The sequence below is a fragment of the Colletotrichum phormii genome (genome assembly GCF_030913505.1).
Source record: "Colletotrichum phormii strain CBS 102054 chromosome Unknown BDP81scaffold_15, whole genome shotgun sequence".
NCBI classification, from domain to species: Eukaryota; Fungi; Ascomycota; class Sordariomycetes; order Glomerellales; family Glomerellaceae; genus Colletotrichum; species Colletotrichum phormii.
This window is the reverse complement of record NW_026851457.1, coordinates 1,131,302-1,158,072: the sequence shown is the minus strand read 5'-3', so window position 1 is coordinate 1,158,072 and position 26,771 is coordinate 1,131,302. Positions and strand designations below refer to the sequence as shown.

Genomic DNA, 26,771 nt, shown 5'->3' with positions numbered 1-26,771 from the left:
TTGTTACAGCGAGACGTTTGGGGGTAGAGGCCTAGCCGAGAAGTTCGGCATAAATCGCGCATTACGCCGAGAAAAGACTGTGATTTCTCCACATTATCGGCAAGATGTTGATTTGACCGAGATTCCCGTCACGATCTTTACCCCACAAACTGTCCAGGGGTTTAACCAGTTTCCCAAGTCGGCTTCATGCCATGTTGCCGACTACTCAGACCAAGGAACCAACCACCGGCGCCCTATTTCACTCACATTTCCGTCACAAGCCCGGGACGGGCTTGATCACGTCGCTTTAAGCGTGCATCACGTCGCCCTACAAGGCCCACTTAACGAAACATTTGAGTCAGAGGAAATGTAGTGAAAAAATGGAAGAAAATTCGCCTGCCGAAGGCGTGCCTCCGACCGGCGGAGAGCTGCAGGAGTTCAAGACTATATACACTCGGAGGATTTCCCGAGGCATTCTGGGCCATTTGACGATACTTCCGCATAGAGATCAGCTTCCTTTCCTTTCTTTAATGAAACTTCACTCGCTATGGATTATTCAAATGCCGAAAAGCCAGACGGCGTGACCGCCGCTATCAAGATCCCTCAACTCAGCCCCGATCCACTAACAGGCCCCGTTCCGGCCGCGGCCGCCCCTCTTCGGCCCGTGGCTGCAGCAGATGATGAGGTGATGGAGATGCCAACATGGAAGAAATGGGTGACACTTGCGGTCGTTTGTTGGATGGCCTTGCCCGTCACCTTCTCCGGCAGCTCCATCTTGACAGCGACGTCCGAGGTTGCTGCCGACTTCAACGTCTCAACGCATGCCATCACCACAGCGAATGCTGGCGTGTTCATCGCCATGGCTATGTCTGCCTTGGTATGGCTGCCTACTAGTAACATTCTTGGCCGCAGAACAACATACCTCGTCGCCAACTGCCTCTTGACCCTGTGTTCGATAGGTTCGGCACTCTCCAACAGCTTTGCCTGCTTTACGGCTATTTGGGTCATAGGAGGAACGACGGGCCCTTTCTTTCTAGTGGCCGGACAAACCATCTTGGCAGATATATTTGAGCCTGTGAGTAGAGACTAAGCCACCTTTTTCTAGTTTATTGAGTCTAACAGATGTTCAGACAACTCGCGGAACTGCTGTGGGTTGTTTCTTGGGAAGTTGCGTGGCGGCAAACGCAATTGGTAAGTTACTAGACCAGAATTTTGCGAATGGGCCTTCAAACTGACAGTCTTCAAGCGCCATTGACGGGAGCTGTCATTGTGACCTTCACTAGTTGGCGAGTCATCTACGGGGTCCAAGCTGGCATGACATTTGTCGGTCTCATCATGGCCTTTTTCTTCGTACCAAAAGCGAGCCAACTGGCGCATCTGAAGATCGCCGTCGCAGAAAGAGCTCCTATCCGATCTATGGGTGACTTGGCTCACGCATTCAACCCGATGGGTGTTCTTCGCCAGTTCAAATATCCTAACATCGTTGCAGCTGTGAGTTACCAGGCCCTCTCCCCATTGCCAAACTCCCTTTTAGTGTGCACTTCTGACCTGTCTTGCAGAACTTTGCCTGCGGACTCCTGGGATTCAACCAGTACGGTCTTCTGAGTTCCATCCGACGAGTCATCAACCCTCGTTTCGATCTTACAACACCTCTTATCAGTGGTCTCTTCTATCTCGCCCCTGGAGCAGGTTTTCTGATGGGAAGCACGATCGGGGGCAGAGTCTCTGACCACACTGTGAAGCGATACATCCGAAAGCGCAATGGTCTTCGTCTGCCTCAGGACAGGCTCAAGAGCAGCTTGCCGGCAATCTTCGTTGTTTTGCCAGCCGGCACCTTGATTTATGGATGGAGCGTACAGAAGGAAGTAGGTGGAATAGCTTTGCCTATCATCAGCTGCTTCTTTGAGGGCCTCGGTCTCATGTGGTCCTTCAGTGGTTTGAACACATACTCCGCCGGTAAGACTTTCATGGCACCTTATTTGTCTCTTGGGCCAGGATTAATCTCTTTCGCCAGAGGCAATGCCCGAGCGTAGAACAGCTGTCATCAGCAGCAAATACATCGTCCAGTACAGTTTCGGAGCTGGCAGCGTTGGCGGTCTGGTGCCGATGATCGACGCCATTGGAGTCGGCTGGTCTTTTACCATTAGTAAGTCCCTCAGGTTACCTGTTTTTTCTCTCACATTATCCCATGCCTTACTGACCACAACTTAGCCGCATTCTCCGCTCTTCTAGCCGGCATTCTGGTCTTGGGCATTTCCAAGTTTGCATCAAGGGCTCAAAATTGGGCAGAAAAGAGCAACAGCGATGATTCAGATTAAAGCAGGATTAAATCCAAGCCCGACGCTGCGGAAGTGCATCTTTTTGGGAGTACATTGGCATAGCGAATGGTGTTTTATAGGGTCTAATTCAGCGTTCTGGCCTTCATTCAACTTGCCGTCTATCGCTCCTTCTCTAGGGCACCGTCATTCATCTTGCAATTTTGACATTAGCTAGGCCAGAAAGGGCACATAAGCAGGCTCCGTCACAAGAGGAATGAAATCTCAAACATTCAATCTTGTCTGTCTGACCCGGCATCTGAAGGGATGAACAGGACGCCTTAGATTGCATAGGTGCATGATGTGGCGTCTCGTTACGCCCGTTGACAGGCGCACAAGGCATACGAGATGCATGAATCCTTCAAAGCCTACTGGCTCTTAATCTTGTCAACCAATGAGTTCATGAAGCCTTTGGTACAGTGGCACAGCAGTCGTTTTGCGGCACTGCCACAAAAGCTGACCTGCCAGTTCGTCCGAACGACCTAGAGCCGCCGCAGAGCTGAGAGGCAGGGCATTCATGTTCTTCGATTCTGACCACCGCCCCCCACCAGTTTCCACACTAAACATACCAAACCACTTCCTCGCCATTGAGGTCACGAGCATCAAACCGTTTCTATGCGCAATCGACTTCTTGCCGCGCATCTCTACCCCAATGGTTCCGGTTCGATAAACGTCGACGGATATGTCGTCTGGACCTCAAGCCAATCAATGGGCAAGAACATCACCGAAGAATGCAAAACATCCCGACAACGGTAGCAACCGTGGGAAAATTGAAGCCTGAAATTCGTCTAGCCCAAGCCATATCGGAATTTGGCGTTGCTCTCCAGAGCCGCGAAGATGACGCTCACATCCGGTTCAAGAATCTACAGACGAGAAGTCCACCAAACGCGACGGAGGTATTGCGATTGACGGAGGAGATCAACAGCGATGGAGCTCGTCGCCATCGCGCTTGGAAACCCTACGCTACCCGCCTTGTCAACATTTTAGACAGAATCCGTCAATTTGCCCCCGTAGGCGATGTGCTCGTTGGAGGTGCCCAGAATCTCTTGGCTTCCGGTGTATGGGCAACAGTCAGGATGGCTCTCGAGGTATGCAGTGTGCCAATCTAAGCACCCATCATTGAGCCTTACTCTTGTCGCGCTCACAGGCCCTCTTGAGAAACTTATGAGAATCACAGGTATCGGTCAGCTTCTTGTCTTATTTCGACAAGGTTTCAGCCCTGCTACTAAGGATTGGTCTTTCGATCTCACTGCATCAAGACTTTGTACTCCTCTTCCCGACGTGTCAGAAGACTCAGAAATACATTTGCGAATACATGATCGTTTTCGTTCACATCTGTAAGAAGATCACCGTCGACGCTCAAAAGTCATTTGCTTCCCAGATGGCAATGTCTATCACTTCTTCGTTCGACGCAGTTTTCAAACCTCTGGAAGACGAACTGCGATCATGGGGTCAGTTGATCGAAAACCGCGTCTCAGTTCTCGTTGCAAGAAGCAGTATTCAAAGTCATTCATCTACTGTGGAAAGATTTGGCCGCTTGCAGGTCATGTTTTCCCAGGATGCTGCCAAGCGCGATAGAGAAACCCGATCCCACCGTCTTTTTGAGGCTCTGGCCCCTGATCAGAAGGAGTTCGAGTCCATATGGCGCAGAGAACGGAAAAAGGGAACCTCAAGATGGATATTGAACAACAAGAGCTATCTAGAGTGGATGGGCACAAAGTCGTCAGCAACGTTGTGGCTACAAGGCAATTTGGGGTCCGGAAAGACAGTCGCATTGGCTTCTGTGGTTGCAGATCTTGTGCTGGCACATAAGGAAACTGAGGCTGGGAGTAAGTCCATCGCGCTTGGCTGATACGCCTTGATTTTCTACTTGCTTCGCAAGCGCTGACATGCTGCCCTCCAGCCTCGACGGCAACAGATCACTTACGATCAGTAGCCTTCTTCTTTTTCAAAGAGGGCAATCAAAAGTCTTTACTGTGCAACAACGTTATCGGCAGCGTTGTTTATCAGATTTTGAGAACTCCCGCTCTTGCGCCATTCCTGAATAAGTTTCTTGATGAACGCGGCAGTGGACAACAAACATTTCACGCCGAATACTGCATCGATATTCTGCTCACAATTACGCCACCGACGTGGCAATGCGTTCTGATTCTAGACGGCTTAGATGCCACATCTTTAGAAGAAGGGGATTCACTACTTGGTCACCTTCATCGACTGATGAGATTCAGGCGAGTTCGTCTTTGTTGCTCTTCGCGACCTACGTCTCAGTGCAAATTTTCTGCAGCAACGTCGATTGGCATTACGTGGACTATCTCTCTCGAAAGTGCTGACAGAGATGAAGACTAGCTATACGCCTGCAGAAGGTTGACCAACAGCATCCCTTGGTCCCAAGGCTGCTGCAGTCAGGGCGGCAACAGACCAGGCTTCAAAGAACAGCTGGCCTTTTACCTAAGTGTCCAAGGCCAGCGCTCCTACAGCCGCAATACCTCCCAGGGTCCTATGACTCTATAGTTACACAGACGAAGGATGTAGCAGCTAGGATCTTCCAGGCCTGGCTCAAGACTGTGCCAGGTCAGCATACAGTCGTATACTCAGACGGCTCCAAAGCTCCTGACGGAGCTACAGGGTACGGCTTTGTTATCTACCGCAACAATAAACGTATAGCCCAGGGCTGCGGCCGTCTCGGCTTAGCAGAAGTTTTTGATGGTGAGGCGGAGGGGGCGAGGGCTGGGCTCCGACGGGCCCTTCAGACCTCCCAAGGCCAGCCTATACACATCTGCATCGACAATACCAGCGTTATTCAGGGGATTCGCGGTAAGATCCCAGACTCCTCACAAGCGGCCTTCCTTGAGATCCAGGAGGTAGCTAGGATACACGATATACAAACCCATTGGTCTCCTGGGCACCAAGGTATTAAAGGAAACGAAGAAGCAGACAGCCTAGCTAGGGAGGGAACAACTCTACCAGTCCCTAGGAGCCAACTAGCTACTCTATCAGGTATCAAGTGGCTTGCTAAAGAGCGGCCAAGACGCTAATATAGACGATGGTGGAAACAAGAGGCAACTCCCCGCTATACCCAACTAGGGCTCAAGGCCACCCTTGCTTGCCCTCCTGAACTTGGCCTTTCTAGGGCTGCCCTTCATCACCTCCTCGCGGCACGGTCAGGCCACGGGGACTTTAAACAATATCACCAACGCTTTAACCACACAGAAGCACTACTCACCTGCTCCTGTGGATGGGTTAAGGAGGCAGACCATCTAGTCTACTGCCGAAAGACCCTACTGAGGAGGCAACAGTGGCCCACCCTCTACCCCTACAGCCGCCAGGAGCCCGTAGGACCTATAGGGTCCCTCGATCGCTACTTCAAGGGGCTAATCACTGACTCTGAAGGCTTCCAGGCCTTCCTCTGCGTGACAGACTTCTTCCAGAAGATCTGCCCGCGGTACTAGGAGATAGGTCATAACCTATCCTCCAAACGACAAACTACCTCTATTAAGAAACCAGATAGTTATAACGGAACTAGGGCACCAGTGGGAACTAGGGATGGATAGAACACATAGTAGCTCACGAGCAAGATTTGGAGGACGTCAGGAGACGGCGTGTACTATATAGTATATAGCTAGAGCCTGCGACCCTTCACGCCACATACCCTTCGGGAGGTCTGCCGCAAGGGCGGCTGCGCCCTTGCCGCCATGGCGTTAAATAGAACAACAACAACATACAATACCAGATCCTCACGGAACAGCCCCGCTTCATCTCGCAGTGGGGACTACAGTGACAAAACTTCTTGAATCCGGCGTAGACCCGAATGCGACGACACCGGACGGCATTACACCGTTGATGGTGGCCTCGTTGCTTGGCGATGTTTTTGCTTTCGACAATTTAATTCTTGGGGGTGCCCTGCCGTTTTATTCCATCCCTGGTACGGGGCCACTATCAGCGGCCGGAAAGGCAGTATTCCATAGCTCCAGGAGATGTCAGAGATATTACGATGGGGAATGGTCTGCACGTAATGAGGCTGTGAACAGGGTCAAAGCAGGAGACTCGGCCCTCTCACTGGCCATGTACAGGCTCGAATTATTGACTGCTGAGAAGCAGCAGGTGGGCCAGCAGCGTCAGAAACTTAAAGACACTATAGACAAAGGTGATCGCCGCAAGATCCAGGCCAAGATAGCGCATATCACAGAGCGCTGGGATGATTTTGAGAGAATTACACTCAAGCTGCTCTCACATCAGCATGAAGCAATGGCTATTATACCAGAGAGGGGAGCCATCTTACGTCGCTACCGAAACACTCACTGTTGGCAGCCAATACTAGCGGCGATAGATTAAGTAAATGTAAATACTTGTAAGCATTACTGCAATAGAATAATTCTGGTGGGCCTTCGCGCTCTCAAAACCTGCGGTCTACCCGTTGCTTGGGAGCTGCTGGTAGCTTATTATGCGCGGGATAGCATCCATTCAGATATTGCAATCTACTATTAAGGTACACACATGCATCCGAGCAACATGTTGTAAAGAACGACATGCAAAAGTTCTAGGGTCGGTTTGTCACGGCCGACGATTGTTTGTTTCTCGACCCACGTCTGCCATTCATCGTTCAATGCAGCTTAAGTGCCCGGATATCCCATCATGGAGGGAAAAACGAGGAGGGGTTAAACATAAGTAGTTATTCCTCAGAACAAGTTTAATTTGAATCGGTTGGAATCCTTTCCAGGCCCCAAGAATCGTCGTAAGCCGTTGCAGTATGTCTTGAACAAAGTTGAAGATACACTAAGTGTGTCTGAAACATTGTCGAGTACAGCAACAACTAGAAAACTACGCTGCAATCACCATGTCTTGGCTGCCGCCATAAGTGGCCTGATCGCAGCCACAGATGCGAATCTAGCAATCCCGTGTTGACGTATGTAGTTCATGTTCAGTTGATGACTTCTGTCCGGAGGAAAACTCAGGTTGCATCTCTTGATACAGCTCTTGGGAATTAAGTTAACTTCTTGTGACGTGTATGAGCCGAACCAGAAAGACAATACGACTTACAGGTCCCAATGGACAAAACTGGCTGCATTATGTTCTTCCCTACAAAGCTCCATACAAAGAGTATACAGGTTTTTCTCTGTCGGAGCAAGTGCATCATCATCATTCCGTGAAGCCAGATCTTCTGTGATAGAACTTTTCTGGATTCGATGCATGATACTTTTTCGTGAACTGTCAGTTACTTGATTTATGCTTGATGTTTGATATGACTTTACCTTGCAGAGAACACCGCATCATTTTCCTCGGCTCTATCACGTTTCAGGTTATCCCTGACAAGAACTGAGCGTTTCTCGATAGGACCTGTCATTGTCTGTGAACCACCTCGGAAGATGTCGCCGACCTCGCCAGCATTCTTTACAAAAACAGCACAGGAGGAAAGGGCGGCCCAGACGGCGAGAACAAGAAGGTGAGAAAGTGGCGAAGTCCTCATTTTGGACGGAGTAGCCAATATCTTGGAGAATTATTGAAATTGTGATCAAGAGCTAACGATAGCGTTGGCTGAGGTAGGAGTCTCCTGAAGGTTTTGCTTTGCGGGGGTAGTTCAAATTTAAATATTAGACAAAAACACATTACGCACTTTAGGTAGTGATTTGCCCCGCGGCAACATGTTTCGCTTCTTGGTATTGAAGTATCAGTGGAGACATCGAAGACATTCGTGGCCTCGACAGAAATCAAGATCACAAGGAAAGCAAACATTGATCGATGTTTGAAAAAGCGACCATGGTTTGCTTGGCGGCGAAACGGATCATGTTGTAAACATGAGAGTCTGAAGATCACAGCTTGGTGCTTGAGCTACAGAGTCTTTCAGCACGTTGTTTGCTTCCTCAACCTGTTGCCTGCAGTGTGTTGTGTTATCGCTTGCCAATTGACCTGGAAACGCCACAAAACTATGACATTGCAAAAAGGTCAGAATTCCACGCTCATGTGACGAGATGCTGTCTTTCAGACAGGTGATATAACGATGCAGGGTGTATGTAGGGGTAGGTAATGGAATAGAAACAATGGATTATTATGATGCAAACAGCTGAGTAGCTTCACGTAGTCTCTAGGAGATACAAGCAGTTCGAGAGTCTTTGACCGTCTCATCAAGCGATGTGTACACCGGTTCTGGGCTTTGGCATCCGACAAATCAGCAAATTTTGCTTTCGATACCTGCTTGATAGTAACCTAGGAATGAATACAAGCTCACGTAATTTTCGACACGAAAGATCGGCAACATAAAAATTGACACGAGGACGATCGTTGCAGCTTGCTTGCTTTCGGACTGATGAGCTGGAAACTGCTCTTGGCCTTTATGGCAGCTTGTCATGCTCGAAGTAGCAACTTCCCGGATGTGCAGCCCTTCACTATAAGTAGGTACTCGGTCTGCTTGCCATAGAAGAAATCACTATCCCAAAGACTCGATCACTGACGAGTCCTGAAATAAAGCGGCTATCTTCTCCAGTCCTTAGCACGATGCGTCTCATCCAAATCCTCCCTCTTGCCCTCCTTGCTGGACCCTCCTCAGTTCTCGGGGAATGTTACAAATCAGGACCGCGAACAGGATACGCCAACAATAACGACGTCCTAGATCTCGGCGTTGTGTGCGGCTTGCTTACAGGTCTCTACAACAAGGGCGAGTTCCGACGGATTTGTGTGCATGACAAGAATGGCATCAAGTGGGACATTGAGCTGAAGGTATCGACTCCATTTCTGCAGATTTTCTAGTTGATTCTGATTCTTCGCAGTATTTTGGCAGCGGTGCAACGCGTACCATTCATAGCCCTGAGTGCGTGAATGGCCTCTCAAAGGAAGCAAAGTGCGCACAAGGGGGGCATACGGCGTACGGTAATTGGGAATACACGTAAGCTTGCTTTCATAACCCTCATGACACTGGGATTTCGCAGTAAGCTTATTGTATGTACATAGGGCCGATCCAAATAATGGACGCTGCTTTCGTAACCCGGATATTTAGGCTGGCTACATGGAGCCCAAGGTCAATTCATGCTGTGTTGCGGAGTCTAGTTGCTCCTCTAGGAGTGTTGCCTCAAAGCCTCTCATTACTACCTGCCTAGTAGTAACTCCCCGTCAAGATAGGCGCTGGTCTCGGATAATTCGGATACATTGAAACCAATGTCAATGTCACAATGGAAACAGCACTGCATAGAATTGCTCGATGGACCTTCTGATGTGTCCCTGAAACAGGGACCAACCGAATGGCCACTGTCTTATTCGCAAAGACACTCGCAGTTGGGACTTGTACATGTCCAGCCTTGTTTTCCTTGCCGTTGACACTATCACATGGGCGCATTAGCAACGGCATGAGTGTGTGGTGTTGTAAATAGTAGATACCTCGGCGGAGCATCCGCCATCAAATCCACCGCACCAAATCATGAAGTCGCATCCGTATCGTAGGTTGTACTCGAAGTCTGACATGGATCCTTGCGGAGGGGGCCAGGTGAAAGGAACGGCAGAGGTAGCATTGGCGGCAGTGATGATACAGGCCATGGCCCAAGCCCAGAAGGAGCGATGGTACAACATTCTTGTTTGCGGATTACGATATGTAGACACAAACACCTGGTGTGGACTTGTATTGAAATAAATGATCTTTTGAAAAGGTGCAATCTGCGCATTCTGAGAAGAACTGTCATCTTCCAGCCCATGCACATTACAACTATCTTATAGACATTGGAGACTAGCAGTAAGGCTCAAGAGTGGTTATTCGATAAGTTGTCACCGGTAATTTATGAGCCCGCAAAGTGGGCTTGTCGGCGAAGCATGGAGACGGTGACCTCTTGATGCCTAGCATACCCACAAAGGATAATCAGTACTGTGGGTAGCGCAACTTAATGGTATTTCGAAGTGGAAAAGTCCCATGGTCCCCGGATCTGACGTGTCACAAGAATCGGTCTTGGTGGCTAGACTCATCCTGATTCATTTGAAGCCATTGAAGTAGGTAATGCGGGATTTGGTTCCTGCTTGCCATTATTCGCGATGGCATCGTCTTTATGCATTCATATCTTCTTAATCACATGACATCTTGTTCATCTGGTGATATAAGCCGTAACGCACCAGGAATCTAATGTGTAAGATCGATGCATACACCTTGTTTAAACTGCGTTAGTCAACCGAGAACGAGGTTGAGGTGTGTGCCAAGAATAGAGTTCATTAACTCGTGGGTGTATGAGAGAAGCTTAACTCTACTGATGAGCGAATCAAAAATGGGTACCTTGAATCCGATGAAGCCGTGAATTGCCTCAATGGTGAGGCAATGTTTTTCATTGGGTTATTGGCGGCGCATCATATTGAGGTGTGTCTACAATCTACTTCGACATAGAATAATATTGTTGCCTCGTTGATGATAGCAAGAAGTATCAGGGGGTCTGCTCGACGGAACACCGAGTTCATAAAACGTATCGCAGTAGCCGTCTGTCCTAAGGATAAGAAGCAACACCACACGGAATAAAGCAGCAGTGGCATGCCGCATTCTAGGGAGGATCCGACAACCTACAAAAGTTCCCTACAGATAGGCCATGCATAGAGGTAGACCGCGGGTCAAGCTAATGCGACATGGTTGGATTATGTCAGCAAGCTTTATCTTGGATGGATCAATAAGAATTTCTCTCCGGCCCGGGGTGGTTGACTGGGGTCTCGCTTGAAGGCTCCTCAAGGAGGGTTGAAAAAGTCGGGATGAAATTCACACTTACTCGCCGTTTGGGTGGGGATCCGGCGTCGATGACACGGAGGACCCTGCGGGGCAACGCCGGAATGCGCTAAACTTAGCAGACTCGGGAGTGGGAAATGCAAAACAGGGGGCTCTTCTTAGCAGGCTGAGACGAGCAGAAAATAAGTCTTGGGGTTTGCCTTATGGCGGCCAGGATGAGCCGATCCGATAACTGGGTTTGGCAGGCTGACAGCAGTCGATCAGGGAGGTTGAGATGGCTGGTGACTCATGAGTTGCTTGAAGCGGCGATACCTTATGATTGACTGGAGTACGTATCGTATCTGTACTTTCCTTTGGGCAATGATATAGGAGGGTGAGTGAGTCCCAGAGTGAAGAGGTCCATATGTCTCGGTGAGCACCTACCCTAAGTACCAAGGAGATAACGGTCCGGTACCTACCTTAATGAGAATCAACCCGGTAACGGCAATGGACCGACTCACGGAGAATTTCATTAGCAGGAAGGCAGAAAGGCAGGAAGGGAAGGATGTCTTGCTTGCTTGCATTTTTGGACCTGCCGCCACTGGTTAAACTGTCTCAGGAGGCAGGAGCGCCGGTGACGTAGATACGGAGAACTTGCTAAGGAAGGCGCACCTCAGAGGCTCAGTCTGACTCCTGCCAAAAAAAAAAAAAAAAAAAAAAAGCCTACCGCCCTTGTTGGTTGGTACCTTACGGACACGCGGTTGTCAGAAAAAATGGCACACCAAATACGTTACTACTTCCCCGCACCTACCCCCTTTTTAATTTCTCCTATAAATAACTAACACTTTTACTAATAAAAAAAATTTAAATTCAATAATATTAATACTTAGCATATTTACTAAAATTCTAAAACTTATACTCAATTAATATCCTAGAACTAGTACTCTATAGTTAATATAAGAAATAAATATTAATATTCTAATGAATATAAGGGCTACAGATGTTTTATAAATATATCTAGACTCATTGATTTTCCACAATTTTAATGATATATTTATAATTTATAAATATAGATACTATAGTTAGTTAACTAACCAATGAATAAATTCTATATCTTAGTAAATAAATTTCTTTTTAAATAAAAAGGTAAAATAATGTTTTAATAATTTTATTATTATAACTTAATTATTTTTAAACTTAATTTCTATAACGTAACTAAGTTAACTAATAGAATTAATATAATAAATGTTAATTTTAGTAGTAGTTCTAAGTAAATATGGGTGTAGAAGTATTTTTCCCTTAATATGTACTACTTTTTCTAATAACCGCGTAACGGAGTAGGAGCGTATGATAACCGTGGAAAGGCGGGGCAGATTAGGTAATTGCCGCTCACCGACGCCTCCTCATCGCAGGTCTCACCGTCTCACAGAGGCACAGAGGCACGAGAGGCAAGCCGCCAGAGAGGTGCCGGTCTCACAAGTGACAGGAGAGAAAAAGAAGAATTTGGAAAGAAAGGACGGCAGACTTTCCGCCCCGCAAGGTCTCCACAAATGTCACCGTCACCGTCTGTCTGAGTCTCCCCTCCTCTTTTTTCCTCCCGGTGTCTTTCCAAGGTACGGATTCGTGGACCGCTTCCATCTCCAGCAAAGGAAGATTCCTTCTCCCCTCTCAATCTGCATTTACTCGACTCTTCCCTGTCAACAACCCCTTGTTTTTTCCGTCTGCCCCCCCTTCCATTCTGCCCTGCAGGAATTCCCCACTCCTTCGTCCTGGTCTTCCCGAAAATCCCCATCTGCGTCTCTGCGTCCGCCGTCTCGTGTGTGCTGTTGCTGCTGCTCGCATTCTCGTCGTCCCAAGGGAACAAGCCCGGACTTTTTTTTTTTTCTTTTTTTCTTTTTTTCGCATCCAGTTCGCTTCGCTGCCTCCTTGCCCGACGAATCATCGAAGTCTAGAAAGAAATCAAAGACAAGCGACACTCAACGACGCCATTACCATCGACAGACAAGCCCTGCTTGTTCCCGGTCACCGACGAAGTGAGGACCACCCATCAGCGTTCCCCCTCTTCCGTCGTCACTCACTCGGTCGGTCGGTCACCGCATGCACCTCGTCCCGAGAGTGGAATTAAGGAATTCGCACCCATGTCATGGTGATGCCACATATTGCGACCTATCTATGTCCAATTCTTCCCGTCTGCCAACCACGACTCTCCTTGACTCCAACCTATCATTCGCTGATCTGACTTGCGAGCGACCTCACGCAACCTTTCGCTGCTTTGCGGATCGGATACCTGCACACGCATCCCGCCTGGTCTGATTTACCACCTAATAGCTGTACTACCTACGGACCCCGGATAATTGCTGGACCACCACTACTGCAGACCTACCCAACGCGACGTTGCACACACCGCAAACGCTGTCACGGACAACACACCACCAACCGCCGATAAATCACAAATCCACTAGACCACGCCTGTCCCCGAGATTCAAGTAGAGCCCTGCTATCTACGACCGCCGATCAACGACTTTTGATCTTCTTCACCGACTCACAGTCACCACCTACTCCTTGGCAACTCGACTCGCGCCCAAAGTCCATATTTCGACCTTATCACCTCGACACCCGCCTCCGATCGCAACCTCGCCGGGGAGTGGTAAAATACGGCCCTCATATCTACGACCGCGTCCGTTACCTGGCTTCTCAGCCGCCGTCGATCGACCCGAATTCAATAATCTGACTGCCGACGATACCGCCTCGATCACCACGATATATCCCACAAGCCACCAAAGCATGACACGATGGATCCCCCCGACCCCTTGCCGCTCCGAATAACGAGGAGCGCCTCCTCCTCCTCGTCACTCCATTTCAAGCCGCGCGACCGAAAACTTCACCTCTTAGTGGCCGCCAATGGGCCCCGCGACATATCATGGGCACAAGCTCTCGTTGTCCGTCTCTCCAAGAGTTCGGCCATTGAAATGCGCGCCATCGTCGACGATGCCGTGCCCCGCCTTAGCCAGACTGTCATCACCATGCAGAACCGATCCATGACATTACCGCTGGGTCCGTCGCGTGCCGGCTCCGAAGCAGACGTTGACGATATCGAGTTCTACCGCCAGCAGGCATTCGAGCTGGTCGAGTGGGCTGATCTCTTGGTTCTCGCCCCGATTGACGCCGACAACATTGCCAAGATGATGGTGGGGATCGCTGATACTTTCCTTCTTGAGGTCCTTCGCGGCTGGGACACGACAAAGAAGGTGCTCCTCGTCCCTGGAATGAGCACGCACATGTGGGAGAACCCGGTCACTAAAAGGCAGTTGAACAAAATCAATAGCAAATGGCCTTGGATACGAGCTATGCCACCTATCCTTTGGCACTACGACAGCTCGCATAAACACCCTAAGCGAATTGTCAACTGGAACGGCTTTAATGATGTGCTGGGCATCATCAAGAATCAAGCGGACCTGCTGGGCCTGGGTCGGGATGTGGACGTCGTCACCCATCTGGGCTACCTCGCCTCAGGTGATCCGCGAGTGTACTCCAATTTACCGCCCGAGATCTGGACTATCATTCTCGACTTTGCCGACGACTGGGAGTTAGCGCAGGCCTTGGGGATTTTCACCAACACACCAATGCCATATCCCTGGAAGCTGCAACCCAGGAACCCCAATGATCCCCTCAAGGTCTACGAGCACGAGTTGGAGTGGCTTGTACTTACAGGCGACTCAACCTCTATCTGCAAAAAGCTGCTTCAGTCACCGCCTACCTTCCACGAACTCCCGGCACTGGTCATCAAACTTCTTATCCGCTTCTCACTCATTGAAGTCCTAACCTGGATGGAAGCCAACCGTCCTGATCTCTTTCAGGCTTTCGACGGCAAGGTCCTCGCGACCAAGGCTTCCGCATACTTTGGACGACCCGACGTCCTCGACTACTGGAAGGAGAGCCGAAACTTCCGTGGCCGCCACCAACAGTGCTACGACGCCGAAGTCCTCGATGGCGCGTCCAAGAACGGCTATATACAGATTCTAGACTGGTGGTGGCGTCGCTCTGGCTTACCGCTCCGCTTCACCGAGGCTGCTCTCGAGCAGGCCAGTGGAAAGGGTCATCTTCTTGTGCTCGAATGGTGGCGTGATGCTGCTGCCCAGGACGAGAACATTGTGCTCAGGCCTGGGAAGTCATTGCTGTGGGCAGCCCAGCACGGCCAGGTTGACGTCATACGTTGGTGGGTGGCCTCTGGTATTCCTGTTGCCAATGGAGATGGTGTAGCAAAGATTGCTTCACGGTGGGGTCAGGTCGGTGTTCTTGAACTTTGGAGGAAGCTCAAGGGCGACGACAAGCTTGCTTTCGATGGCGAAGTCCTCGTTCAACCTACAATCCACCAGCACATTGGAGTCTTGGAGTGGTGGCGCAAATTTGCATATGGCGAGCTTGAAGGAATGGAAGGACGGAAACACCGCGTCGAATACCGAACCTGCGATATCGAAGAGGCGTTGGAGGACAGCATCGGCGATCAAGAGCCGGTACGGAAGTGGTGGGCTGGTAACGGGCTCAACCTGAGCATTCGTAATCTTGAGTGGATGAGGCCCAGGTATCTGTAGGACTATCATGACACATTTACGGGCGTAGGCAGCATTGCTTGGATAGCACTACACATGGCGCCTGGACGTTTCTAGCATCAACATGGGCTCGAAAAGGTTTGGCGTTAACGGGGATTCTCTAGGCGTTAGGGAGCGAGACTTGGTTAAGGAATATGATTCAAATTATAGACTTATTCTCTTGATATTTAGTGGCACACTCGCGTTACTCATTTGTCGTTCTTACTCCTGGAATGTACTACTTCCAGCTGATTCTCAGATAACTAGCGGCGCTGCAACGAGGAGGCCCGCAATCAAGAAGGAGCCGTCAAGATATCGTCCCAAGAATGCTGCAGCCTGGGCTGACGTCGATGTCGGTGCCGCGCTTGTCGTGGTTGTCCCCGACCTCGTTGTCGACGACGAAGATCTTGACGACGATGATGTCGGCCCATCATCACCGCCATCAAGTGTCTGCGTGGGCTGAGGGAAATCTCTCAGAGACGTCGTGCCCGCTTCGCTACCAGGTATCGTTGCGAGCAAACTGGATGTCGCGCTGGTATCACCACCACCTCCTCCTCCGCCGCCGCCGCCGCTGCTACCCTTATTGCACTTCTTATTTCCCATACACGTCTCTCCGGCGTCGCAGAAGTATGTATCGCAGCAGACTTGCCCGGCCGGCATACATCCCGAGCCGCAAGGAGTCTGACCAGCCGCACACTGGCTTCCTCCACCACCACCACCACCTCCTCCTCCTCCGCTATTGCACCGTTTATCGCCCACACAAGTGTTTCCAGCAGGACAGTAATACGTCTGACAACAAGTCTGTCCCGAAGGCATACACCCAGTCCCACACAACATCTGCCCGTTCCCACAAGAACTACCTTCTCCCCCGCCTCCACTACCGCCAGAACAGAACCCATCACCAGTACACGTCTTCCCGGCATCGCAGTACCCTCCATTTGAACAACATACCGCGCCGGAGGGGATACAAAGCCCATTGCAAAGCACTTTGCCAGCAGAACACCCCTGCGGCGGACCGGAACACGTCTTGCCGTTTTGGCAGCAGCCGCCTGAGGTGCAGTACTTGCCCACCTCGCAGTATCCGCCCGATCCCGTGCCACAGCATGATCCGGTGACGGGGATACAGCCGTTGTCGCAGGGTTTCTGGCCGATGGCGCACGAGGCCGCGGCCGCGGCGCCGAGGTTGAGGATCGGGATTGTGGAGTCGGTGCCGGGGAAGAGGTATGCTGGGGTCGAGAGGGAGGTTGAGCCGTCGAAGTTTTGGGGTTCGTCGGCGTGGGTTAGGAATGGGAGGAGGAGAGAGGTGAGGGACAAGAGGTGTTTGGAGAGCATGATTGGTTGTTTGCGGGTGTGACTTGTGAGCTCTTTGATTTGTTTGTTAAAAAGAGATGATATTGTATTGAGGTAGCGTTCGCCTGAAGCTCAAAGGCTCTGAGGGGCGAGAGACACGAGACCGTTGAACAACTCCAGAGACTTACGTCGTGGTATATGTAGTTCTTGGCCAGACTCAAGTCAAGAAGAAATACTGGCCTTGTAGGGCGGGCGTCTTCGACTTTGACATCTCCGTGGCTTTCTATCGAGTCCTGCCCAAGAGTAGCCACTCATACAAAGCCGTTGATCAGGCTGAGTGAGGCATAGGCAACCGTACCATGTAGGATTGCAGAGCTGAATACCAAGCTTCCAACCCCGGACCTTGCTCATCGCTCGCTAGCTTCCTTGTCAAAGCTTACCCGACGTCCATCTCTATTTCTTGGGTGCTTGTTTGCGGTCAAAGTCACACGGACACGGGGCGCGGGCGGAGGTGGGATGAACAATAGGACGGGCGTTTACCTTGTTGCCAAGTCCTTTAATCCCTTGATTGACAAGGCGATTGTTTCTTGGCAAGGCGGGTTGCTTGTACTCTATACAAGAACTGGGGTCTTTGGTGACCCTTTGGACGGGAACATGAATGGGTCTGGGATGCTGGATGGTGGAAGGGGATAGGGCGGAGTAGAGAGGTTGAGATGGTGGGTGAGCCTTATGGGGATGAGCTAGACATGCAGGGTTTAATCACGCTTGTTGGACATTAAGATGTTTCTTTTCTGCATGGCAACATGGTTTAATGAGAGGGTCGTGAGAGGCGTCTCGTGTTCAGATAAGCAGCTTGAGTCATCCATACAGAGAAGGGAAAGTAAGGAGACCTACGAGGGTACTTTCGGGGTGGATCGCTCCGGGGTAGGTCAATGTACGGGCTGCGGTTGGTCGGTTGTCCAAAGAAGTGATCCGAACTCCACGTAGATCACCGAGATGTTGGTATCTACAACCTCAAATCGTAGATCAACGATCCTGCCTGATCTCCACCAGAAGTGGATTGCCCGACTGACATCACCTGCCACCAAAAGGCAAGACTCCGAGTCCGAGTCCGCCTGTCCATCCCGTCCCCGCATTCCTGTCAGCCTGGGCTAGCGAGCTCAGCTCGTTTAACCTTGTTTCTCTAACTTCTCTAGCTTATTAGCTCCTGCGAGTAAGCGAAGTGAAGCTCTCAAGCTACTGCCGATTCAAGGTCCAGATCGTCGACACGTCTCGAATGCTTACTTTGACTCGGGCACGAGATGCCCCGCTTGGAAGTTGGAACTAGGTACACGATAGGCAAAGACAAATGAACAACGCTATCAAGCGTGCAAGCGTACATGCACGGTATTACATAGTACAGACACTTGAAGCGGCACAGCCTTTTGCACGCCAACAGGGCAAGGTTCTGTCATACTTTTCTTGCGCCCTAATTAACGGCGACTGGTGCGGTGCGGCTGAGTCAAATTTGACGACTTTGACGAATGGAGTTGAGGGGAGCCCCAAGAGAGGCGTTCGCTAGTCTCTGTTGGACCCTGGTGTGAATTGTGTTGTGGCTTGAGGTTGCTTTTGAGTTGGCGGCTTGGCATTCCTGGAGCATCGCTTGCGGGTTTTTGCGAGGTTGGGGTCAAGCAGGCTGTGAGAATGGAACCTCGGAATTGTTGCCTGGCGAGCGACTAGGTAGATATGCTCAGTATCCTTCGATCTTTGACAAGATTATCAATCAACGCAACAAAATCACGGAATACATGTATTTTTCCTATACGTTGGCATCGTGATGGTGTCGTCGGACACCGAGAAACCCCGCAGAGTATGGGGTTCCGACTGGACGGGATTCGTGCTGTCTGACAGATGGATCGTGAGAACAATAAGTTAAATTTGTTTTGGGCGCTGGCTTTTTGGTCAGGCCACTTTCCATCATGACATAGGCAGGTACACTCCAGCATCGTGACCAGACACGATTTGTCTTGGATGCCGAGGCTTGACGTCCTGCAGAAGCGGTGGACAGCGATGCTATAAGTCGAGGGAGACGCGCTGACATAAGTGGCGTTTTCCATCTGATAAGGTCTCCAACAAAAAGACACAATGTGCAAAATCAAAGTTTCCACTTTTCCAGTGACCAAAACGCACGGGATTTGATGTTCAAAAGTGCGAAGTCTGACGAAACCTCACAACCCAGATCTTGATAACATCAACAGCAAAAAGTGTCACGAGTTATGGCACGCAGCAATGGGCATATGAAGTGGGTTAAAGTGGCTTGAAGTAACCCATCTAGAATGAGCACATGAGAGCAGTCTATATACTAAGAGAGTGTGATATCCACGTGAGAAAGCACGTGGCAAGATGCTTGACAAGTGCTGATACCATTCCTGTTTCGTGACAAAAAGACATTGGAAATTCAAAAGATATCGAGGCTGGCCTGATTCGAACAGACGCTCCCGAAGGAACAAGATTTCTAGTCTTGCGCATTAGACCACTCTGCCACAACGCCGTAGTGTGATGGAACCCGCTTTGAGGCGGGGATGCTGAGGTCGGGCTTGCCCTCCTTCATGATCCTAGGCGAGATGTGACCTATGTGCATGCCTGAACACCTGCTTGCTTGAGATGTGGGTGCTCACTGTGTTGTCACTAGCTCACGGAGCTTGAGGTGCTGAAAATAAGCACTTTGAGCATATGTTTCTCATAGCATGCGTCAACCAATGCTGTGCATCGCAGGACACCTGAGCATCTAGCCCAGAATGTCTCCGAGTCTTGCTATGATAGCTTTGCTTCTCAAATTCTCTTGATTCAAGGCCTCCCATAGCTTCAAGGTGTACGAGCGAGATTTCACATCAGAAAACAAGCTCGTTCCCGTGTCCTAGAAACGAGATGCATCTGTTGCTCCATTCGCCAAGTTCAACATGTCGAACAGCAAGCGAACGCGAAGTTGCCGAACGCCCGGCGCCAAGGTTGTCAAGAGCCTCAGGAACTCTGCCTTTGCTCGCGGCACCAAAAAATGGTGCAAGATGACACGAGGTCTGAGACTGCCCCTGACCCTGGGGCGATCAGACGAACGGGATCATCCAGATTTTTGGGGAGGGGAAGTCCAACCGGCGGGGCTGCATGGAGCATTTGGGGTCTGAAATTTTAAACGCTGAACCCATGTAAATTCCCATTACTAGCTGTCGTCCGTTCTTGTTCTGAACGTATCCAAAAACAGCCATATCCAGGGGCTGAAGGACATGAGAGGTATGTGGTGGCAAGAAGAGCAAGTAGACGTTATTACTAAAGCACTCCTACATAAATTCAGTCGTCGTATAACTCCCATGGCCATCCAGAACCAACAATCGAGGCTCCTTTTGACCGTTAAGTCGACCAAGGGGGTCCCTAAAGGGGGGGGGTCTGGGTCTCTGGCAAAAACACCTCCTTCAGCCAATGGAGGGCAGTCTGGTCTGTCGTCCACCCATTATCTATTGTTGTGAAGTGCCAACCCTTATATGGGTTAAGTTGAAGGGGAAACCACTGCTGTTAGACAGACTTTCCCAATATATGACCAATGGCTTGATGGCTTTACCATCAGCAGAGATACACTCGATAATAGAGACCCAAGCACGCGATCCATGCTCTTTTTTCGCACTACTCTGGTCTCTGCCATACCTAAGACCAATCCATTAGATCCCTTGCCCTTAAGGATACCAGTCTCGTCCATATTATACCGGTTGGCTGGTTTAATGCCCTTAATCTCTAGTATCTCGAGTAATCTAAACTAGGGCCTAATTACCTTAGTAGTTGCTCCATTAACACGCCTTGAATCAATGGTACGACTTCTCTGGACCTTGATTGATGGATTTCTTGAAGGAAGGCATAGATCCATCCCTTTCTAATAGGGTTAGTATCGCCATTAGCACGCAGAACTCGCTCATCGAATTCCCTAACTTGCTCATGGGTTGGAGAGACTCCTAGAGTATGCTGAATTCGAATCCATTCAGCTAGCTTATCTTCCTGCCAAGGAGGAAGCCTCTGAAGCTCAGCAAAAGCCCTTGCTCGATTCTGTTAGCCGCTTATGCGATTGCGAAGTTTTGATCGTGGTACTCCAAACTCAATCGAGGCTCTCCTGACCGAGAGACCGTCTACAATAGCTAGAAGAGCCCGATCAACTTCATTTTCGGTTTAATCGACCATTACATATCAATAAATAAGTGTGCGAAAAGAAAATCCATTTGGTCGATTTTTGTAATTGTTATGGTGGTTTGTACATTGAGGGTAGGATAATAACTAATGCGGTGGCTGGGAGGGATTTAATGGGGTGGCCGAAAGTGGGTGGGTTGACTTACCTAGCGCAGATTCGAGATCACGTTCAGACATTCAGCAACTCCTGTTTGCCAAGGCCTGATCTGGCGTTGAAAGCCAAGCCAAGCCTCGCTGTCGCTACTTCTTGCCATCAAGATTTTCCGCAAAGGTAGTCATCATGGTGCCAAGTACAACACCGACTAAACTTCTCGGTGGTCTCGTTTTCCTCAGGCAAAACCATATCGCCGGGTTCAAGACGAAGACAAGTCGACCCGATGCCAAATGCTTGGCACTGAATGATGTCCCTTTCGAACGGCTGGGCGGAAAACTGTCCAAGAGACGATCTTGGCGGGGTAATAGTTCATATCGCCCGGTAAAGAAGTATAGTTCCATGTCAACGATGTAACTCGATACGGCAGTAAAACTCCTTGAATTTCGAATGCGAACCCAGCAAGTCATCGCATGGTTCATTACCTCTCATTTGACGAGCCGCCAAGCTTGTCTCCGCCGACGTAGCCGTTTCCGCATGCAGGAATACTGCTGGAGCCTCTACGCCTCTCTACCGATTTACGAAGTTCTCTCTCGAAATAGATCTATTTGCAAGTTACGGCGTAGTCGAGGCAAGAGATAGCGAGGAGATCGGATTTCTTTTGTCGTGAGACTATTCCCGCCTTGCGTCCATGAAACGGCCAAAATATGGGGCTCCATACCGGCCTCATTGGCTGCACATCACGGATGATGCGCGACCAGGCCTTACCCCAGACAACCCGAAACGACTTGCCTGTCAGACACCTTGACTTGTAGTGCGTCGCTAAATCCTGCCAAACAACCTCGACATATTAATAGAAAAGTCCGGGTCTGATTGCTAAAATCAGCCTTCTGAGAGGTCGACCACGATGCGTCCGATGGTTAGCTGTTATGTGATGGAAGTTTGGACAGGTGCTAATCTTGGCTCAAACATGGCCTCATCAACTCCTCCTGTACGCCTCAATGAGACGAAGCTGTCAAAACATGACTGCGTCTTGGCTAATACTTACTTGGTGGACGGCAGACAACTAGAATATATAAAGTAGTATAGAATATCTCTCTAAGTCAGTTTCGAGTAGAAAGTCTTCAGCCTCCAACGCGTCTTCCCCTTTGAGTTTATCTATCAAATTCGGTCGTGCGCTGGTTCGCCGGCATATCGTAATCACTCAATTCGATACAGAGCCTATTCCCACGATACCATCATGTCGTCACAATTTCTCCTGCCCCTGAGGCTGCTTAGCCCTACCTTCTTCTACTCGATCCTTCTCTTCTGTTCCATCGCCATCCTCATTGAGGCTGAAGATCCCACCTCTTCACCAGCTCAGCAAAGCGCTCTCTTCGTAGACCAGGCCACAGGCCTGGCTATGGAACGTTTCTTTGGCGCCCGCACCTCCTTCGCCTTTGCGATGGCTTTGCCGGAAACAGCTTCATCATCTTTCATCGGGCAGCTGTCGTTCCCGCTTGTCAACGGCGCCGGGTGGGGCGCAATGGGTTTGACTGGTGACATGGAAGGAAACTTCTTCCTCGCGGCATGGCCAGATGGCCAGGGTTGTGTCATGGCTACCTTCCGTCAGGGCACCAACGAGGACAACCCACCAGAAGTCAAGGGCAACTTTGGCGTCCGTCCCATTACTGAGGGTGTCTCCGTCAACGCGACCTCTTTGACGTATACCTTTCTCTGCGAAAATTGTCTTGATGCGACACTGGGGCTCGGACCGGAAGCTACGAGTGCCAACGCCGTTATGGGTTGGGCTTTGTCGGAGAAGGCGGTGAGATATCCCGGAAATCCTGGAGCGACTTTGGGGTTTCACGAGCGAGGATTTGGTCCTTTTACTGCTCGTCTCGGAAACGCAAAGTCTGCGCAATTTGATGCGGTGGCTGCCACCGCTGGGCAACCAGTTGCTGGATCGAGTCGGGCGGTTGCGGTGACTCCGAATGCGTTCCGTGAGGGAGAGGGCGGGGATGACGATAAAGGAAAAGGGGGGGGAAAGGGTGGAGATGATGATGATGACGACGACTAGGCTTCTGAATACATTGATAACACTTGATGAACTGAATATGAATGGAATCGCGTTTGTGCTTTGTTGACCTCTGCCACCTCGCCGATACAATACAACAGTCCTGCCTAGCTCCTGCAAAATTCTGGCCATTTCTGGGGCGCTTCCGAATCTGCGCAAGCTTGAACCAAGTCAAGCGCGTACTGCTTTTGTGATAGCACGTTATTGTTTGTAGGACAAATTGTAGGCCTTGATGGCGTATGCAGTTCCGATCGTCCCAAAGGCAATGCCCAGTATAGTCAAGATAGCAACGAGGAGTGCCGTCCAGAACGTGGAAAACTCTAGGAAATTTCGCCCCTCCTTGTCGAGACGAATTTGCTGGGTCCCTCGAGGTGGCTTATTGTACTCCTCCAGTAACCTCTGAATGCCTGGCTTCCAGTATGAAAAGTCGTCGAGCTCAACCTTCCTTGTCCGGCCACAGCGCCCCAGTCTCCAGAAATTCTTCTTCTCTCTCTTAAGTAGTTTCATGGTTCCAGTGTCTTCGTATGGAAACAGAAGAACTAGAGTATCCAGTGTTTCTTCGAGCAGGCTCTGAGGCACAGGGCAATCTTTCGAATACTCCAAATGGTTCCAGAGACACACAATATGTTCGTACAACATCACACTTCTTTGGCCCGAATTTTCTTCAATTTGCAAGTGTTCAGCTAGGTTGGAAGTCCAACGAATGAAAAAATTATATCGTTCGCAGAGCACCGTAATGTTGAAAGTGGATGGAATATCACCCCGTTTCAACTCGGCAGGCCGGTCGGCAAGAGTGACTGCAAAGTAACTGTCGATCACTTGGCGAAGGGTCTTGGTTTCTTCCCAGGCCAATTGTACTGGCTTAGGATAGATTTGACCGAGGGGTAAAGTATCGAAATTGATGGTAAGCCAAAGTCTGGCGACAAGATCTAGACTTCTGGAAACTTCATTTCCAAGCTTTTCGGATGGTGCCTCTGTCATGACATTCGTGTTTTTGGCTGTGTTTTCCCTGGGTTGAACAACTTTCGTAAGTTTTGTTGAGCGAAGATCGAGTACCTCGCTGATTCGGATTTTTGTTTCCAGTACGTTTTGCACCACCACATCAATGTAGTCCGGGATATGTTCAGGTAAACTTTTTGTATGATGAAGTGGTGCCCGGTGGATTTTGGATGTTTCTTTGTCGAGGAAATTGAGGAAGCACTTGTAATCTTCAAGGTGACAATCTGAGGCAGGTAGTTGGGGCCATAGGCGCTGGAGAAGCCACATGTGGGCCTTTGGAGATATTCCGCTTTGCTCGAATGCCTTCATAGCTCTTTCCTAGGCCGATCTAACTCATGGGATGAGCGACTTTGTTTTTGGTGAATGGTTTGTTGTCGCCGACGCGGTTTGCTGAGATGATCTCGGCAGTCGAGTTATGATAAATGGGCGTCGATGCAAATTAAGAGATCTATTAAGCTACTTAAATACTTTGCCATGCGGGGGGGTCGTGGTCTGTCATACCTAATAACAGCAAGCACTCTCGGAGCAATTGACGCTGATGTCTGAGGATCACCCTGTCTCACCACACTCCGTTTGACTGGACAGAGGACCGCATATGCACATGCAGCGTCCAGTAGCCACCAAGTCAGGCTCAAATAAACAGTCCTGGAGTACTCCTTGTCCTGCATCTGCGTAAATTAGAGCATGATTCACATGACCTTGGTCATGAAGTCTGCCTTGGTGTTGAGTCTGCCCGGAACAGGCCGGGGTGCAACGTTGCTGTGGCCTTTCCAGGGGCTAAGCAATTCTGACTTTTGCACATCCAGTCTCTTCAAGTAGGTTTCGCCAGCAACTTCCTGGCGGAAGGCCTGTCACCATAGAGACTTTCGAAACCCCAACTCAACGAGAATGATGAAGGCAGTGGTCAGTTTCCAGCAACCGCCACTGCCATCAGCAGGTTCGGCAATTGTCCAAAGATCCCCGGCCCTAAACGCCTCTCTACGTGGAAAAAAGCCTACCATGAGTCTTTCTGAGAAAGTAAAAAATTGGTTCCACCAACTGAGAACGTGGGTGCCCTCGGGTTCACACGTTGAGGTCAGTCATGAGGATCCGCAATCGCATATTTTATCCGAGGCACTGCAACAGAATTCAACAGCGGGGATATCAACTGCATTCCCAGATTATCCGTCTCAAAAGCCTAATGAAGATTCCCATCAAATCGCCTCTGCCGACACCTCTACCAGTATACCAGATCATCCAGATCATCCAGGGATCTTGGTCCATACTGATGATGGTAGAGCTCCAGATTATCTCCTTCCCGGGCCCGGAGGCTTTCTTCTCTCAATAAAGCCGGACGATTGGATGTCCCCCGAATCAACTAATTGCTGGGATCCTATGTTTGGGGAGGCAACTAAAGTCCTATTGAGGCTGAAGCCAGACATCCTGACGCAAGAAGTTCTACGCTCAAGCAAGATAATCGATCTACAATTGCGTATGAGAGCAGCTTCGACACCCGTGGACAATTGTTACTAGCTTCAGCCATGTATACAAATCGCTTGCGGCGACAAAAAAACAGTCAAAAGAGTCGAACGGCAACTGAAAAAGACTTCGTGGCTTAGTACCGAGCAGCTCTCTCGAGTCCCTATTTTGGTTGACTTTGACTCATTACTGGCGGCTACCTACCTCTCCGCTCCGTCTACTGAGGCCAAGAAAACTACTGCACATTCGAAATCCGCAAGTCACCTTTCATTCAAGGTTTCACCTCCTATATGTGATTCGTCAGCATTTGGCCTCAATCTCTGCGCAAGCTCATCCGGAGAGAAGGAGGAGCGGCATCGGCTCTCTCACATCGGCGGTCTGATCATCATAGAAAGCGGATATAGCGAGCCTCCGAGCGAGACCGTCGCATTTGTCACAACCGCACATGGACTCGTGGAACTACTGCACGATGTCCACGATGTAAACGAAGCCAGCGCATCTTCTCAATCATCCAACCCTACGACACAACTTCCCTCTCGCCTAAGTTTTCTTGGCATCTACTGTTAGTGTAATAAGTGGGCTACCACCAAAATCCTTAACAGCTGAAAACCCTTCGCCTCTCCTCCGGCGCCCTCCCGCGATGGCCTCGCAGCCTCCGGCGGGCTCTGGGCCGTTGCCGGCCTCCTCGGCCGGCCCTGATCGAGGCTCTGGACCCTCTTCAGAGCCGCCCCCATCCTCAAGGGCTAAACGCCGCCGCGAAACCGAGGCCCAGCCACTCCGGCCCAGCCTCGTGGGAAGCCAGCCCGACGCCCCAACAACAACCCCCTTAACGGCTAAGGGGCCCTCGACTATGACTGGGAGAGCTACTGGAGCTGTCCTTACAGCTCTTAATAAAGAGGCTAAGCACTATGAAGCCCGAAAGGACGTCTTTATGGCTATTGCTCAGTCTGTGGACAACGTGATCTCTTACTTTGAGGGGCCTAGGAAGCAGATTGCAAAAGAAGCTACAATCTATGTAATCCAAGCCTTGAAGAGGATTATGGGTAACGAGACTACGGCTCCGGCTCCGAGCCGGAAATGGACTGACGTAGCAGCCTCGGCTTCAACTACAGCCGTGGCCGTAGCCCCGACC

General features: G+C 50.1%; 8 protein-coding genes and 1 non-coding gene across 9 annotated transcripts; 5 read left to right on the top strand and 4 right to left on the bottom strand.

The window, feature by feature from the left end:
* Nucleotides 1–243: 243 nt before the first annotated feature.
* On the top strand, nucleotides 244–2,536 carry BDP81DRAFT_482828 (major facilitator superfamily transporter). Its single transcript, XM_060595030.1, has 6 exons — nucleotides 244–1,054; nucleotides 1,110–1,170; nucleotides 1,226–1,470; nucleotides 1,539–1,935; nucleotides 1,994–2,125; nucleotides 2,191–2,536. The coding sequence occupies exons 1-6, from the start codon at nucleotides 527–529 to the stop codon at nucleotides 2,295–2,297; spliced, it is 1,470 nt and encodes a 489-aa protein (XP_060443132.1). The 5' UTR covers nucleotides 244–526; the 3' UTR covers nucleotides 2,298–2,536.
* Nucleotides 2,537–3,025: 489 nt separating this feature from the next.
* On the top strand, nucleotides 3,026–4,342 carry BDP81DRAFT_451718 (uncharacterized protein; the record flags this gene model as incomplete). The annotated part of the gene is made up of 3 exons (XM_060592666.1): nucleotides 3,026–3,382; nucleotides 3,472–4,123; nucleotides 4,305–4,342. The coding sequence occupies 3 exons, from the start codon at nucleotides 3,026–3,028 to the stop codon at nucleotides 4,340–4,342; spliced, it is 1,047 nt and encodes a 348-aa protein (XP_060443131.1).
* Nucleotides 4,343–7,123: 2,781 nt separating this feature from the next.
* BDP81DRAFT_451717 (uncharacterized protein) lies at nucleotides 7,124–7,758 on the bottom strand (the record flags this gene model as incomplete). The annotated part of the gene is made up of 3 exons (XM_060592665.1): nucleotides 7,124–7,178; nucleotides 7,332–7,499; nucleotides 7,544–7,758. The coding sequence occupies 3 exons, from the start codon at nucleotides 7,756–7,758 to the stop codon at nucleotides 7,124–7,126; spliced, it is 438 nt and encodes a 145-aa protein (XP_060443130.1).
* Nucleotides 7,759–8,783: 1,025 nt separating this feature from the next.
* On the top strand, nucleotides 8,784–9,175 carry BDP81DRAFT_396477 (uncharacterized protein; the record flags this gene model as incomplete). Its single annotated transcript, XM_060588193.1, has 2 exons — nucleotides 8,784–9,005; nucleotides 9,056–9,175. The coding sequence occupies 2 exons, from the start codon at nucleotides 8,784–8,786 to the stop codon at nucleotides 9,173–9,175; spliced, it is 342 nt and encodes a 113-aa protein (XP_060443129.1).
* Nucleotides 9,176–13,742: 4,567 nt separating this feature from the next.
* Nucleotides 13,743–15,542, top strand: BDP81DRAFT_396476 (flavoprotein; the record flags this gene model as incomplete). The annotated part of the gene is made up of 1 exon (XM_060588192.1): nucleotides 13,743–15,542. One exon carries the CDS (start codon nucleotides 13,743–13,745, stop codon nucleotides 15,540–15,542), a length of 1,800 nt encoding a protein of 599 aa, XP_060443128.1.
* Nucleotides 15,543–15,668: 126 nt separating this feature from the next.
* On the bottom strand, nucleotides 15,669–16,961 carry BDP81DRAFT_60397 (uncharacterized protein). The gene has a single exon (XM_060596041.1). The coding sequence runs from the start codon at nucleotides 16,869–16,871 to the stop codon at nucleotides 15,795–15,797; it is 1,077 nt and encodes a 358-aa protein (XP_060443127.1). The 5' UTR covers nucleotides 16,872–16,961; the 3' UTR covers nucleotides 15,669–15,794.
* A 2,316-nt stretch (nucleotides 16,962–19,277) lies between these two features.
* Nucleotides 19,278–19,359, bottom strand: BDP81DRAFT_t230. Its single transcript has one exon. It is a non-coding gene; the product is annotated as a tRNA-Ser (tRNA).
* A 3,007-nt stretch (nucleotides 19,360–22,366) lies between these two features.
* Nucleotides 22,367–23,185, top strand: BDP81DRAFT_451713 (uncharacterized protein; the record flags this gene model as incomplete). Its single annotated transcript, XM_060592664.1, has 1 exon — nucleotides 22,367–23,185. The coding sequence occupies one exon, from the start codon at nucleotides 22,367–22,369 to the stop codon at nucleotides 23,183–23,185; it is 819 nt and encodes a 272-aa protein (XP_060443126.1).
* Nucleotides 23,186–23,232: 47 nt separating this feature from the next.
* Nucleotides 23,233–23,755, bottom strand: BDP81DRAFT_432978 (uncharacterized protein). Its single transcript, XM_060590829.1, has one exon. It carries the CDS (start codon nucleotides 23,687–23,689, stop codon nucleotides 23,384–23,386), a length of 306 nt encoding a protein of 101 aa, XP_060443125.1. The 5' UTR covers nucleotides 23,690–23,755; the 3' UTR covers nucleotides 23,233–23,383.
* Nucleotides 23,756–26,771: the final 3,016 nt, after the last annotated feature.